The sequence below is a fragment of the Stenella coeruleoalba genome (assembly GCF_951394435.1).
Source record: "Stenella coeruleoalba genome assembly, chromosome: 6".
NCBI classification, from domain to species: Eukaryota; Metazoa; Chordata; class Mammalia; order Artiodactyla; family Delphinidae; genus Stenella; species Stenella coeruleoalba.
In genome coordinates this window covers 124,609,142-124,624,314 of record NC_137151.1, presented here as the reverse complement: position 1 = coordinate 124,624,314, position 15,173 = coordinate 124,609,142, and the positions used below count along the sequence as shown (strand labels likewise).

The 15,173-nt window shown below is 42.5% G+C and overlaps 1 protein-coding gene across 2 annotated transcripts in view; it reads left to right on the top strand.

Annotated features, from left to right (window-relative positions):
- The window catches only part of COL6A3 (collagen type VI alpha 3 chain), an 85,800-nt gene extending 71,073 nt beyond the window's left edge, over positions 1 to 14,727 (top strand). For both annotated transcript variants that reach the window (XM_079923920.1, XM_079923919.1), the window contains exons 40-43: positions 792 to 1,070; positions 2,105 to 2,203; positions 13,014 to 13,178; positions 13,940 to 14,727. In XM_079923920.1, coding sequence (XP_079780046.1) covers positions 792 to 1,070; positions 2,105 to 2,203; positions 13,014 to 13,178; positions 13,940 to 13,980 — 584 coding nt within the window. In that variant the 3' untranslated portion in view covers positions 13,981 to 14,727. The remainder of the gene's footprint in view (positions 1 to 791; positions 1,071 to 2,104; positions 2,204 to 13,013; positions 13,179 to 13,939) is intronic.
- Positions 14,728 to 15,173: the final 446 nt, after the last annotated feature.

The window sequence follows — 15,173 nt, the reverse complement described above, 5'->3', positions numbered from 1 at the left end:
CTGGATGGAGCTTTGTAATTGCAGAAGGCTTGTCCCCGCTGGGAAGCACGTACCCATAGAGAAGAGGCCCAAGCCTCGTGCTGTGGCAACATTGGGGCATTGCGTTTAGCAAATTGAAAAGTTAGAGCCCAGACGATTGTTCTGTCCCCACAGACCAAACTACGTGCTGGTACTGCCCCTGGGAAGAATGCATTCCAGGCTGGATTAGATAGGGGGGTTGGGGGTTGGTGGGCTTAATGGGACTCAGACTGTGCTATTTTATTTTTCCCACAAAGAAGATGCTAGAAGTTCCTATAGAGTCACAAACTGTATGGAAAAGTGAAGGCAGGATGTATGTGCTCCTGAGAAAATGGAGATTATCTTCATTTTATGAAGAGAGAGAAGCAGGGATTCCTTGAAAGAATGTCATGTCATACCCTAAAGTTCCATGACGTATATTTAATATATTTTAAATTAGGGGCCTCGTTCTGTCTTGAACGCTTCAGATTAAGCACCCCGAACCACACAGTTTCAAAGTATTTCCTTAATAAGAGAGATTTTCAACAGGAAAAAAAAGGGTAATCGTGTACCTGGCCGATGAACAATGAGATTTTTGATTACTGTGAATTTCACGTTTCACATATGCTGGTGGGTTACAAGATCAGTATTTCTCTGGAGCTCGAAAGAGAAGCTAATTGTCTGCCTCACCTAAATTTCAGATCGACCGTGTACTGGTATATCTCTTTTAGAGTTCATCTCCGGCCTGTGTGTTACAGTCATTTAGGGTTTTATTTTCTGTCTCCTGCTCTCAGCACTCCATCTTGCAGTTAAGGCACCCCGAGAGGTCCACGCGTCTGAAATCACAGAGAACAGCGTCAAACTCCACTGGGAGAGGCCCGAGCCCCCCAGCCCTTATTTATACAACCTCACCATCACCTCGGCCCACGATCAGTCCCCAGTTCTGAAGCAGAACCTCACGGTCACAGACCACGTCATCGGGGGCCTGCTCCCTGGGCAGACGTACCATGTCACGGTGATCTGTTACCTAAGGTCTCAGGTCAGAGCCATCTACCAAGGCAGTTTCAGTACAAGTAAGTGCACTGTCGGTTTAAGGAAGGTTGGTACCTATCTCTGCGTGGGATAGCCAATGGCGCCATAAAGGGAACAGTGCTTATTCACTGACCTTTTTCTGAAACAGCAACAAGGTTAAAGCGAAATCCTGTGTGTTTCGGTTGCACCCAACTTGATAACTTAACGAAATGGAAAATGGGTTCGTTGTGAACTGTTGTCCTGCCTTGGGGGTCCTGGGCTACTTGATGCAGGAAATCAGATCCGTGTGGCCCGAGTGCAGCCCCTTCCCAGGGAGAAAGAAATACGGCCATGGAACCTGGCTGGGTCTCGGCTGCCTACCATGTCCCGTGTCAGAAGCATGTTTCCATGGTCAGTGAACAGAAAACACCACTGAGTCATGGCTCCTTAGGGAGTCTCATCCCAGGGGCCACGGGATGTCCACAGGCACAGTCGAAAGGGCACCAGCGTTTCCCTCCCCTGGTCTCATCGTGCTCAGGCTCTGCCCTCTGCTGTGTTGGCCCTGTGGCTCCTTTGCTGCCCCGAGTCCTGGCCTGCATGATTTCCCAGCCCCGTCCCCAAGTTCTCCTGGACCCTCACCCCGACCCCTGACTCTTCTCGACCCCCTGCTGTTCCTGGGACGTGGAGGGGAGGCTCCCATTCTTTTCTCTTGGGCCAGAGTTATTCATATCAAGGAACTATGACTGAGGAAAGGCAATTCCCATCAGTTACCATACAACCCATGAAGGTTTGAGTCCAAAGACCCTTCAACCCCAGGGCTCTGCTTCCTTGGAAGGAAGCAGAAGATGTTATGTGGAAAAATGGGAGGATCTCTTCCAGGTTCAGAAATTTCCTCTGTTTGCTTGTTGAGATGAATCAAACGTGCAGACAACAGACATACGCAGTGTGTGTGGAGACTTCTTGGGTCTCTACGTTTCAGTGGCCCCTCCTTACATAAGACATGACCCAGAACGGCAAGCCTGCCTCAGTCTCATAGGGTTCCTAAGCCTTTCATTTTCTGAGTTGCCTATTAGTGGTGTATCTTTTTCTTTTATAGAGAAAATTCAGCCTCCATCTCCGCAAACGGCGAGGTCAGCTTCTAGTTCAACCATCAATCTAGTGGTGACCGCAGAACGGCTGGCTGGGAGTAAAACAGGTGAGCTGTGAAACTATCAGGTCCACTGCAGCACTAAGAAAGCATTCTTCTGAACAGTTTAATCTGCTGGGGTTCTAATTCTCAGACCAGGAGAGACTTGTATGGAGAAAGTTTCAAAGTGGCTCTGTGTGGCCCCTCCTGGGCTTATTCCGCACATTCCAAGTTGCCTGTCCCCAGGATCTTAGAAAAAGTTGAATGAGGGCTGCTTTGGGAGCCGTAGCCAGGAACTCATGTGTCCCTTAGTCATTTCCCTGGTGCCTCATCTTGGGACTCGAGTTGATTTGTGGCGTGTGATGCAGCGAAGCATGAGATTTCATCCACTTGGTGATTTAATCTAATAAAAAACTGCTTAGAAGAATACAAGACAATTCAGACTGGAATCCATGAAATAAATGGGTTTGGAAGTGACCCATGGGATCAATGTTCTGGTCCCAATTTCCTAAGCACACGCCCTGGCTTAGTCTAGCCTGCCATTCTCTATGTGTCTGACCCCAAGCATGTGCACGTTTTATGTGAAATCCATGATGAGTTAGATGTGTTTCTGGAAGTGACAGTTGTGACTTGCTTTTGTCCTGGGCAGTGGAACGCTGGGGACCCGTAACCTCTTCTTCAGGGGAACATGAGCTATGATTGTTCTGTGGGAAACTGGTTATTGAAATAGCCGATATGCTTTGCTTAAGAGTATTCTGCAAAAGATATTGGTACTAATTCCACAGTCAAGGGTATTTAGATATCTTATTGTTTACAGACCCCAAAGCAAAGGGTTTCCACGAGTTATAGGGACAGTTCTTTAGTTTTTGATATATTGGCCACAGTCAGGAGGAGGAAGGCATATCTCTTTATGTTGTTAATTTCTGCAACGGATTATGACGAAAGCCGTACATCGAGTGCCCAGCTGCTTTCCTACAGTGCTAGCTTTAAAGGCAGCTGTGCTTTCTCGATATGCCCTGCATCGTCAGAAGCAGCAACACATTATGTTTTGAGCTGTTGGCAAGGATTCCCTATTTTACTCTTTCCAGTTTAAGTTTTAAAGTGACCCTTGTTTCTCCACCTCATCCTTTTTGTAGAGTTTGCATCGTATCTCATCAGTGTTTAAATGAAATTGGGTGGTTTCTGACTCCACACACCCATCTCTTTGGGGCCACTTGGAAATACAGCGCTCTCAATTCTTTTAGTTGTTTCTAGAGGGAATCTTCTCTATTACCAGAATAGTATTTTTCTTTAACATCTTTATTGGAGTATAATTGCTTTACATTGTTGTGTTAGTTGCTGCTGTGTAACAAAGTGAATCAGCTATACGTATACATATATCCCCATATCCCCTCCCTCTTGCGTCTCCCTCCCACCCTCCTTATCCCACCCCTCTAGCTGGTCACAAAGCACCGAGCTGATCTCCCTGTGCTATGCTGCTGCTTCCAATTAGCTATCTATTTTACATTTGGTAGTGTGTATGTGTCAAGGCCACTCTCTCACTTTGTTCCAGCTTACCCTTCCCCCTCCCTGTGTCCTCAAGTCCATTTCCTACACCTGCATCTTGATTCCTGTCCAGCCCCTAGGCTCATCAGAACAATTTTTTTTTTTTTAGATTCCATATATATGTGTTAGCATACGGTATTTGTTTTTCTCTTTCTGACTTACTTCACTCTGTATGACAGACTCTAGGTCCATCCACCTCACTACAAATAATTCAATTTCGTTTCTTCTTATGGCTGAGTAGTATTCCATTGTATATATGTGCCACATCTTCTTTATCCATTCATCTGTTGATGGACACTTAGGTTGCTTCCATGTTCTGGCTATTGTGAATAGTGTTGCAATGAACATTGTGGTACATGACTCTTTTTCAGTTATGGTTTTCTCAGGGTATATGCCCAGTAGTGGGATTGCTGGGTCATCTGGTAGTTCTATTTTTAGTTTTTTAAGGAACCTCCATACTGTTCTCCATAGTGGCTGGAATAGTATTTTATTCCATTGATGGACTTTCCCTGTGTCCATGTATACATGGTTGATCTATATCTGTACATCTACATTTATCTATCTACCTATCTATCTTTTAATTCATCCACAACCCATACTGACATGTGGTATCAGGAATTACTAGAAAGAAGATGATGAGTCAATGCAGGAATTATGAAACTATTACATACACAGTTGTGTGATAAGGGTCAAAAAACCAACTACTGATAGAGCTGCAAAATGTTTTAAAATAGTTTACTTTTAGAAACAAGTTTAGGAATTGGTCTGTGTTCGAGACAGCCACGTGTTTTTCAGACTCCTTTTGCCTTTCCAATGGAAAGATTGACAGAAAACCAAGAAATTCTCTCCTCTTGACATAAATTTATGGGAACAATTCAAGAATTCATGGTAGATTGGGTAATTAAGTTTTAACTTAAGAGTTGTATAAAAAGATTTTATAAAAACTTTTAATGCTATGATTTTTAAATCAAACTAAAAAAATGCCAGTATGGATGTGGCATGGTGGTTTGGGATGGAGAAGAAAACAAGTCTCAACCCCTTTGATTTCTTATTTTTTAATTGAAGTATAGTCAATTTACAATGTTGTGTTAGTTTCTGGTGTACAGCGAAGTGACTCAGTTATACGTATATATATATATATTCTTTTTCATTTTCTTTTCCATTACGGGTTATTACAGAATATTGAATATAGTTCCCTGTGCTATACAGAAGGACTTTGCTGTTTATCTATTTTGTATATAGTAGTTTGTATCTGCTAATTCCAAACTCCTAATTTATCCCTCCCCTGTCCGTTTTCCCCTTTGGTACCCGTAGGTTTGTTTTCTATGTCTGTCAGTGAGTCTGTTTCTGTTTTGTAAATAAGTTCATTTGTGTCATATTTTAGATTCCACATATAAGTGATATCATAGGGTGTTTGTCTTTCTCTGACTTACTTCATTTAGTACGACAATCTCCAGGTCCATCCATGTTGCTGCACACGGCATTATTTCACTCTTTTTTATGGCCGAGTAGCATTCCATTATGTATATGTACCATGTCTTCCTTATCTATTCATCTGTTGATGGACGCTTAGGTCACTTCCATGTCTTGGCTATTGTAAATAGTGCTGCTATGAACATGGGTGCATGTATCTTTTTAAATTAGAGTTTTCTCAACTCCTTTGATTTCTGCTCATAATCAAGGGACAATGGATAAGCCTTTGTCCCCTGCACTGAGGGTTCCCTGCAGGCCCTAGTGCACCCCAGCTACCTTCCTGAGTCATCTCCCAACACGATGCTTGAGCTCAGAGAAGCCACAGTGGACCTACTAGGATTTCACCAAAGATATGGGTCAGGACAGATGACATTCTGACTTCAAAGTCACTGAAATCTGTGCATATTATTTGCCACTTGCTGGTAACTTCACCCCTCACAGAGTGTGGGAAGAGTACAACTTCTAGCAAATTCAGTGCTTCACTGAGAGAAAATGATTAGGAATAAATTACACAGTGAGATTTGGGGATGTTTTTGGTTCTCTTATGTATGGTCCAGAGGGAATAAGAATATATAAACAGTGTTGAGTTAATATAAACAACACAATCTTTAAGCAAGAATCTGGCTGGGCTGTCTTGTTTTTTAAGACTGAGTCACAGATTCAGACGTAGGAAGGTGTTTTCAATCTAGATTTTCAACACTTAGGTCTCCTCTCTTCATGTGACAGACAGAAAAGAGATTTTGAGACTGGGGCTTTTGTGTCCTTCAAGGCGATGGGTGGTAGTTACATACAGATGAGTCCAAAACCTTTCTCCTTCCTTCTGATCAGTACAGAGCCCTCAAACCCAGGACTTGAATGTTCCTTCACCCTTCCTTTCATGTGTGTGTGTGCACACACGTGTGTGTATTTCCCCCCTAGTGATTCAAGTCAGCCTGAAAATATAAATTACTTGCTCTTCTGTTTTTAAAAATTTTTGTGTATTTTATTTATTTTAGTTTTTGGCTGCCTCGGGTCTTAGCTGTGGCAGGCGGGCTTCTCGCTAGTTGAGGCGTGTGGGCTCAGTAATTATGGCGGTACGTGGGATCTTAGTTCCCCGACCAGGGAGCAAGTCCATGCAAGGTGGATTCTTAGCCACTGGGCTACCAGGGAAGTCCCTTACTTGCTCTTCTTAAGAACAAGTTTCTGCATAATTCATCTCTAGCCTGCAAGGAACAAAACAGCGCTTTTGAAAAAAAAAAAAACCCAGCACTTTGAAAAAAAAAAAACCCAGCACTTTGCCTGGAGGAGTCGCTTAATAAACATCTGCTAAATGAACATATGTAGGTGTACACACACACACACACCATTTTGAATGCTCTTCTTCAATGAAATTAGTTGGATATTTACTTTAAAATGTATATGTTGAAAATGGGTAAACAGGATTAGGAGATGGAAGCTTGTTTTTCCCTCCTCCCTACCAACCCCTCCCGCATATAATCAAGGCATCTTAGAAATTTTTTCCAGGGGGTGAAACATTTTAATATATTCCTATTTTTGCAGATAGAAAAGGAGTAACAACAAATCATTGTTTATAAGAAACTTTAAAAATATACTAACTATATTTTTCCTTAGTAGTTTCAGGTATATTTCACATCTAAATATCAATGGCCACAATATGCATTATTTCTCCAAAGATGTATTTTCTAGACAATTCAGGCAAAAATAAGTTTTAAAGCTAGCTTTTATATGTGGACGTGAATGCAGTTTAATTCCAGCACCAGTTCATTACAGTTCATCTCTGTAAGTACAAACACAGTTTGTGCTTACAGAGATGTGTTCCTTTCTTAGTTTTAAATGCTAGATACTATTTTTGTTTTTTGACCTCGGCATGCGGCTTGCGGGATCTTAGTTCCCCAGCCAGGGATCGAACCTGGGCCCACAGCAGTGAAAGCACCGAGTCCTAACCACTGGACCACCAGGGAATTCCCTAGACACTCTTCTTTGCTTTTTTACCTCTATGAATAAAAGATTTACTGGTTTTGATTCTATCTTTAGGAACTGAATTTTGTCATAGTTTACCACTTGGGGTTTAGGAAACATGGTGACCAGTGTTTGAATCTATGCAGGAATTTGTGGGCAAAAATCCTGTGAAATAAAAGGTCTTTGGTCCATGGCATCCAATGAAGGGGGAGAAGATTGAGCAGTACTAATATTTGAGTTTTCATATGTTAATATTTGCCCCTTTTGAAATTCACATTTAACAGGTACTTCTTTACCAGAAATTTGACACAGGCGTGTAATGGGAGGATAGCCTAGCGAGGGGATTCTTTGTCCTCCATCTGAGGCCTGGCCCTGTGTCACATGGAGTGTGAGGTGTGGCAGTAAGGCCTCAGCTTGAGATGAAGGTTGATTACAACAGCAAACCAATAGCATCATTACTAACCATTCAGGATTCCAGACTTTGCAATACTACATGATTCCATTTTAAATGGTTAATTCTTGTATTTTCCTCAACAAAACAAGCCCTGCAAAAAGAAAAATCCCACCCCACTCTTTGCTTTCCTCAGCACGTAAGGGCAGCACACCCACTTTTCTGAGATACATTTGCTGCCTGAAAATGGCAGTTAGCAGCAATTAAACAAATCTTTCAGTGCTTATCACAGTCTTAAGAAAGTATTGACTGTGCTAGGCATTTTTGCAGTATGTTTTGTGGCTGCTAGTTTTGAGGATGCTGTGTTGTTGCTAATGTTGGTGTTAGGTTTTTGTTACCATCTCTCTCTTTCTCCTTCTCATTTTTGGCCAAAGAAGACTTGGATGAATATTTTACATGCATATGATTAGTAAAGCTAAAACTCTGAAGTTTCTAAACAGCAAAAAAAAAAAAAAATTTAACTCAGAAAAGAATGAACCCTAAATTATTGGCCCACCCATGTGTGAAGAAATGTTTCAATGCAGAAGAGAATAAAAATAACTAACACAACGTGTAACATTCTTTTCTACTCACCCTAGAAATTAACAATCTGTAGAAATGACCATATTTTGTCTGATCAGGCATTCCTGGGTCAGTTACACAGCTCTGAAGGAAATGAGTTCAGCAATGTTTTACTTACTTTATTGGTTCTAAGTTGTATAATTTTCCCCATTGTAGTGCCTCTGAGATTGAAATGTGACTTGACGTTGATGACATGTCATGGCTTATTGGCAGCATTTTCTCTTACTTAGTGGATTATAAAACAATAGTACATTATAAAATTAAGATGTCTTAGATTTGATGAAATCCAGTATTTGCTTGGCTGTGTTCCACCATGAATGTACAGCGTTGGCTGCCATAAAACGATGTGATGGGGGAAAATATATGACTTTATGTTGATAATAATTTAAAGAACTAACTTAACCCCACAAGTTGAGGTACATTCAATGGCTACAAATATTTTCTCTACTTTGAAGACACGTAGCCGTCTTCAGGGCTGTGTGTTTACTGCTGCATGAGAATGTAGCTAAGTCAGCTACCATGTTTGGGTTATGACGGGTCTCCAAGGGCATTTGGTATTTTTTTATTGTGAGCTATAAAAGTCTTATGAAATAAAAGTCTATTGGTCAAGACCTGAAACTACATTTAAAATGCAACTACAGCTACATTTAAAATAAAGTTAAAAGTACAAAAAAAGTTTCTTTGGTACTTTTTGAGCCAATCCACACTCAAAATGTAGACACAGGAAAGTTTTATTCATTCCTGCCAATTGTATCTGTTTCAGAGGTTTGGAAGCACTTTATATCATGTCAACAATGTCTGATCCTAAGGCAATTAAACCTTCTTCTTGTTTTGAAACCATTAAACTAACGAGGAACATATTTACACATATTCACAACTGCAGCCTAAACCCTTTCCCCTCCTCTCAGCTCCCACGACTTTGCTTAAGAAAGAACTTAAATACTGATAACTTGCTGGTTTGGAAAATGTCAAATTGATGCCTTTAAAAATGCTGCTTTGAAATAGAGACACAGACATAGAGGATAAGCGTACGGACACCAAGGGGGGAAAGCGGGGTGGGATGAACTGGGAGATTGGGATTGACATATATACACTAACTAATATGTGTAAAATAGATAACAATGAGAACCTACTACATAGCACAGGGAACTCTACTTCACTTCGCTGTACGGTAGAACCTAACACAACATTGTAAAGCTACTATACCCCAATTTAAAAAAGAAGCTTAAAGAAATAAATAATGATAATTTTAGAATCACAGAACTAAAAAAAAAATATGCTGCTTTTAGACACTATACAAATCTCAACTGATAAAAAAGGCAAGATTTTCCAATTCAACATGTTTTTGGTTTCAAACACTTTTTCTAGTAATAACGTAATAGATATTCATTGTGAAGAATTCAGGACATACAGAAAAATGTAAGAAAAATATGATTCCCATAATCAAACACTGATGGCCATTTATGGCCACCATTAATGATCCAATGCATAGCTTTCCTGGTTTTTCCCATGAATATTACCCGTGCACACACACACGTCTTTATTACAAAAGTAGGCTGTGTTTCCTTGGGTGCCTTCCACGCCATGGCTGTTGTTCCAGAATGTAGGTTGGCTCCTGTGGTTTCTGTGAGCATGGGATTCCTTGGACAGGGTTTCTCCAGGCACCATGCTTGCATCAGTTTCCTCTCATGTTTGGAAACTCACAGAAGCCCAGTAACCGTTGACTATTTCACCAGGAAGTTTCACCAGATGGGGATCTGAATCAGGCAGCCTTTCAAGTCTCTCTTTTAAAATGAAACTTATTATTATTTTTTATAAATTTATTTATTTACTTTTGGCTGCGTTGGGTCTTCGTTGCTGCGCGCGGGCTTTCTCTAGTTATGGCGAGCGGGGGCTACTCTCTGTTGCGGTGCACGGGCTTCTCATTGCAGTGGCTTCTGTTGTTTTGGAGCACTGGCTCTAGGCACGCGGGCTTCAGTAGTTGTGGCTCGCGGGCTCTAGGGCGCAGGCTCAGTAGTTGTGGTGCACCGGCTTAGTTGCCCCGCGGCATATGGGATCTTCCTGGAGCAGGGCTCGAACCAGTGTCCCCTGCGTTGGCAGGCAGGTTCTTAACCACTGTGCCACCAGGGAAGCCCTAAACTGAAACTTATAAAAAAATAAAAAATAAATAAAATGAAGCTTATTTACATTGTTATTCTAGGCAAAAGTGAACCAGGAAAGGTTGGTGATAATTCTCACTCCCCATGGTCTCTTAGGCTCTGGTTGGGTTCTCAGTATGAGGAGAAGAAAATCAATGAATGTGTAGCCAGACACTTCTCTTGGATCAAGGACCCCAGGCTCCCCCAGGGCTGGGCCCCAAGGGGAAAACTCTTTCTGGAGGGAAACATACATAGCTCTCATGTCCAAAGACTTGTTCTAGGGAAAAACTCAATGAGATCCAACCATCCTTCTTTGGACTGTAGGACACTTTAATGTTGTAGACTTTGACACCGTTGTTCTAGCATAGGCAGACATAGCTTGGGTGAGTCCAGCCTGCATGGGTCTCAGAGATCAAATGACGGGAGTTTAAAACTTCCTCTTCTTAAGAACAGGAAACCTCCCATTTTCATGCTTTAAAAATGGAGAACCCCAGGCTCTTGTCTTTGCATAAAGTTGAGGCCCACATTAACATATTTCTCTTGGTTCTCCAAGAATTTACGTGTCCAGAGTAGTAGCATCCTCATATTCCATTAGTAAATCTTAAAGGTCTTGGCAGTGACTCCTGCTGGAATAAAGGATGTAGAATGCAAGAGCCGTAGTTTGGTACTGGAGACTGAAGGTGAAAATCAAGGGAAATTGGAAAAGCCAGTTGGTCAGGGAGCAGGGTCCTGCTGCTGGGCTGCCTCCAGGCTGGGTGTCCTTGGGTCTGGGAAGACTTCTGTTGCTTCAGAAGAGCACAGGGGAGTAGGACCCAAAGAGCTAAACACAGATGGCCAGGACTGGGTGCACTTGGGACAAAGTGGAACCAACCTGGGCCACTGGGGGATGCTCTGGGGAAGAAAGGGGAGGGGATGAGGCGACCATTTGGCCAAGTTCCCATGCTAACAGGGGACCCACCGGCAAACAAGGAATGTGTGTTGGTGCTTGAACGATCTTGCCTGGCTCAGTCCCCTCATTCCTTCAAACCAGGCCTTCTCCTCTAGTGTTGGCACATCTGAGAGGAAGCAAGTTGTTTTTGTAAGTTGTCATCATTTTATCCTGGCCTCATTTGGGTCTTCAAAAGCTCTTGGTAGCACTGCTGACCTTCTGGGGCTCTGAAAGTGTCTGCAACTCAGAGATGCTGTAGGTGTGGGGTCACTTTCCTCCTGGGGGCGGGGGTGACAGCCTCCCCAGAGTCACCAGGTAGCGTCTTAGACCAATTCTGAGCCTCAATCCTGTGCCTGGAAGTCTGGTCCATTATGCTTGACCTGAGCTTTGGTTTTCGACCTGAGCTTTGGTTTTCTACCTGAAGACCTAGATTTTCCTTTTACTTCTTGTTACCCACCATCCCTGAAGATGCCTACCACCCCTGCCATCCATGGAGCTGGGGGAAAGGCCCCCGGAAATGTCAGCCCTGTGTGGGGAGGGCCGGTGATTCACGGGTGTTAGTTACGCACATAAACATGTAACATTGTCCACTCCAGGGGTTTGTTTTACGTTTTTCAAACTTTCAGATAACAGTTGATATTAATGTTTCTCTTTTCCAGCCAGATCTAGAGTTTGCCAGAAAACACTGTAAACAGAAGTTTTACTGTGTGTGAACTGTAAAGTTTTCTTTTTTTCCAGGCGTGGTGGAGAATGTAGCTTTTACTCTGCAGCTGGACTGCATCAGAAGCATGCATTTAAAACAAAAACTTCCTTAACTGGAAAAAGAATGCTGTCTTCAGAATAGCTTTGCTATGTGACATCTTTGCTTCTGTGAATTTTGCATCAGTGTTAGCTCTTCGTTTGGCTTGTTAAATTTGACTGGTCACAAAGGTAGTAGCTACACACACACAGACACAACACATGTGTGCATATACACACATTTAAAAAAATTATTTATTTATTTACTTTTGGCTGCATTGGGTCTTTGTTGCTGTGTGTGGGCTTTCTCTAGTTGCGACAAGTGGGGGCTACTCTTCGCTGTGGTGCGCGGGCTTTAGGCACTCGGGCTTCAGTAGTTGTGAAACGTGGGCTCAGTAGCTGTGGCTCACGGGCTCTAGAGCGCAGGCTCAGTAGTTGTGGTGCACGGGCTTAGTTGCTCCGTGGCATGTGGGATCTTCCCAGACCAGGGCTCAAACCCATGTCCCCTGCATTGGCAGGTGGATTCTTGACCACTGTGCCTCCAGGGAAGTCCCTACACACATATTCATAAAGGATTTTCTTTTTGCACTTTGACTTTTGTTTTTAATCTACCTGGCTTGTAGTGAAATGGAGAGTCTTGTTTTTGAATGACATTCTGACAGAACTTAATTGTTATTTTGCAAGGAGTAGAAAACTCCAAGGTTTTAAAATTAGGTTTCTTCTCTGGGAGTTGAGCATTGAAAGAACCGGAGACTAAGTGACCCAGTGATTGGAAAGGGGAAAACACAGTTCATTTAATCTGAAATCATCCAATAATAATTGCCAACATTTGGGATTCCAAGTGTAGTTTATGAAGTCCTTTCATCGATAAGATTGTATTTATTGCTCTCAGATCTGTAGGTGATTATTATGTCCACCTGACAGTGAGGAAACTGAAGACTGGGGAGGTAAAGGAAGTTTTCCTCCTGGAAATTCTTCTGTTTTCTCTCTCTGACAGCACTGTGATTAGAGCTTCAGCCCCTCATGCTGGGAGCACAGTAACTTACACGTTCTCATTAATCCTCTTTCCCCATCTTGTTCTTCAAGATATATGTAAGTTGCCAAAAGAAGAAGGAACTTGCAGGGACTTTATATTGAAATGGTACTATGACTCCGTTACTGAAAGCTGCGCCAGGTTCTGGTATGGAGGCTGTGGTGGAAATGAAAACAGATTTGATTCGCAGGATGAATGTGAAAAGGTTTGCCCTCCTGGTAAGTGATTCTTCTTTTGTGTTGGTGGTTTTTGCAGGTAAGGGATCCAGGCCAATAATTCACCTTTTAAAGATATTTGAATGATAATGATGATGATAGATTTGAAAAAGAAGATAAATTGGATTTTCAGATGAGGAAGGTGTAAAAATAAAACACACGGGGTTAATTTTCTGAGTTATTATGTTTTCCTAAAAACATACTTGTATCCTTGTATTTTTGCCGATGAGGAAACATACGGTGGACCACGCCTCACCCTTCAGAAATATTACTAAGTTTCTGTTATTCATAAAATACTGTAACAGACATGGTTATTAGGAAAATAATATAATGAGCAATTAATAATAACTGCTATGTAGTCTATTCAACTTTAAATAATCTTGCTTCCTCTAAATGATAATGTGGACCGCCAGGCCATGCGATATCTCCATTATGCTGGGCAACGTGATTGGTAATAAAATCAGAACAGCTGCACAGAGATACTGGGGCCGGTGCGGAGTGGGAGCGCTGGGTTTGCTTAAAGGCCAGGCAGGTGATGCCAGGAGAGAGAAAGGGCTCAGATGGCACAGAAAGCCCCAAACCCCAGGCCAAGAAGCTCCAGGGGAGCCACTGAAGGAAATGAACTGAAAAGTGAGATTGGTGATGACAGCCAGAGGCCATGGATATTTTCATGAGAAATACAGTGTCCTTTGGGGTCAGTAATGTGACTTTTCCCCTCCTGTTCCTTTCCACCCTCACCCGCCGCCCCCACCGTCCATGCTCAGTGCTCATCAAGCCCGGAGTCATTGCTGCGATTGGGACCTAAGTGTGGCCGACCAGTGACACATACCTCTTGAAGAAGAAGGAGTCCTCCATCGCCAGTCGTCTTTGTAGAAGCTCTGTGTATAGATTCCCTTGCACTGTACCATTTCATGCTTTGATTTACACTCGAACTTGGGAGGAAATGTCTGCTGCATGACCTATCAATATGGTGCTAAATGTGTCTGTGGAGTCAACCCTCTTTGTCTCCGGGCAATTACATTGTATACTTTGAACGTCGTGTAATAGTTATCCACTGCTGGTGTTTATGTGAACTTTCCTATAAATTCAAATTCCCTCTGGAGTTTCACGTTATGCCTGTTACAGGCAAGTGTAAGATCTAGAAAATAACCCCCAATTTCACAGCTACTCTATATACTTCTGCTTGGTTCATTTTTTTCCCCTCTTAATTAAGCATGACTTTAGATGGAAAGCCTGTGTATGGAGAAAAAACAAGAGTCTAACTTTTCCATTTCCCCCCCAGTTTCCTGGATTAGATTTTGAGCGACTTTCCTTTTTCTAGAGCTTCTAACAAACAATGTAGTTAGAGGGAAGCAAAATCCCCTAATCTTTGTGCACTGTTGTGGGACCAATGCCTTAATTAAAGGATGTAAAGAAAGTCATAATAGAGATTTTTTTGGCATTCCTCTAATGTTGTGTCTGTGTTGCTTTTTTTGGGGGGGGGGGTGTTAATTTTAATTTTAAAATTTTTAGGAAATTTATACAAAGAAACTTTTTAATAAAGTATATTGAAAGTGGTGTGGGTTTGGTGTTCTTGGCTGTGTCGTTTCCCTAGCACCTGTTGTCAGAATCACCCCAGGACAGGGGAATTGGAGCCCGTTCAAGCCCCCAGTCTTGGGTACCACCCTTTGATTTCCAGCGAAGGGGCAAGGGCGCTCTGTCGACAGTGGGAAACCCGGTGGATCCAGCTCTCCATGGCCGGGTGGGTCACGTTCCTTGCTTAGGGCCCCTGGAGTCTTCCAAGTCTTAAGAACCAGGCTGGCTTTCATGCTCTCCTTTAACTTCTAGCTGTGTCCCAGAGATGTGGCCTCCTTCCCTGCCCCTTTAAGATAATTGTTTCCTGGGGGTTCCCTTTGCTCCTGCCTACAGTGGCTGAGAGGTGGGATGTCACTGGCCCAGGAATCCCCAGTCCCCTTTCTGGAGTCTCAAAGATGAAGCATAAAGTTTCTTTTTTCTTTA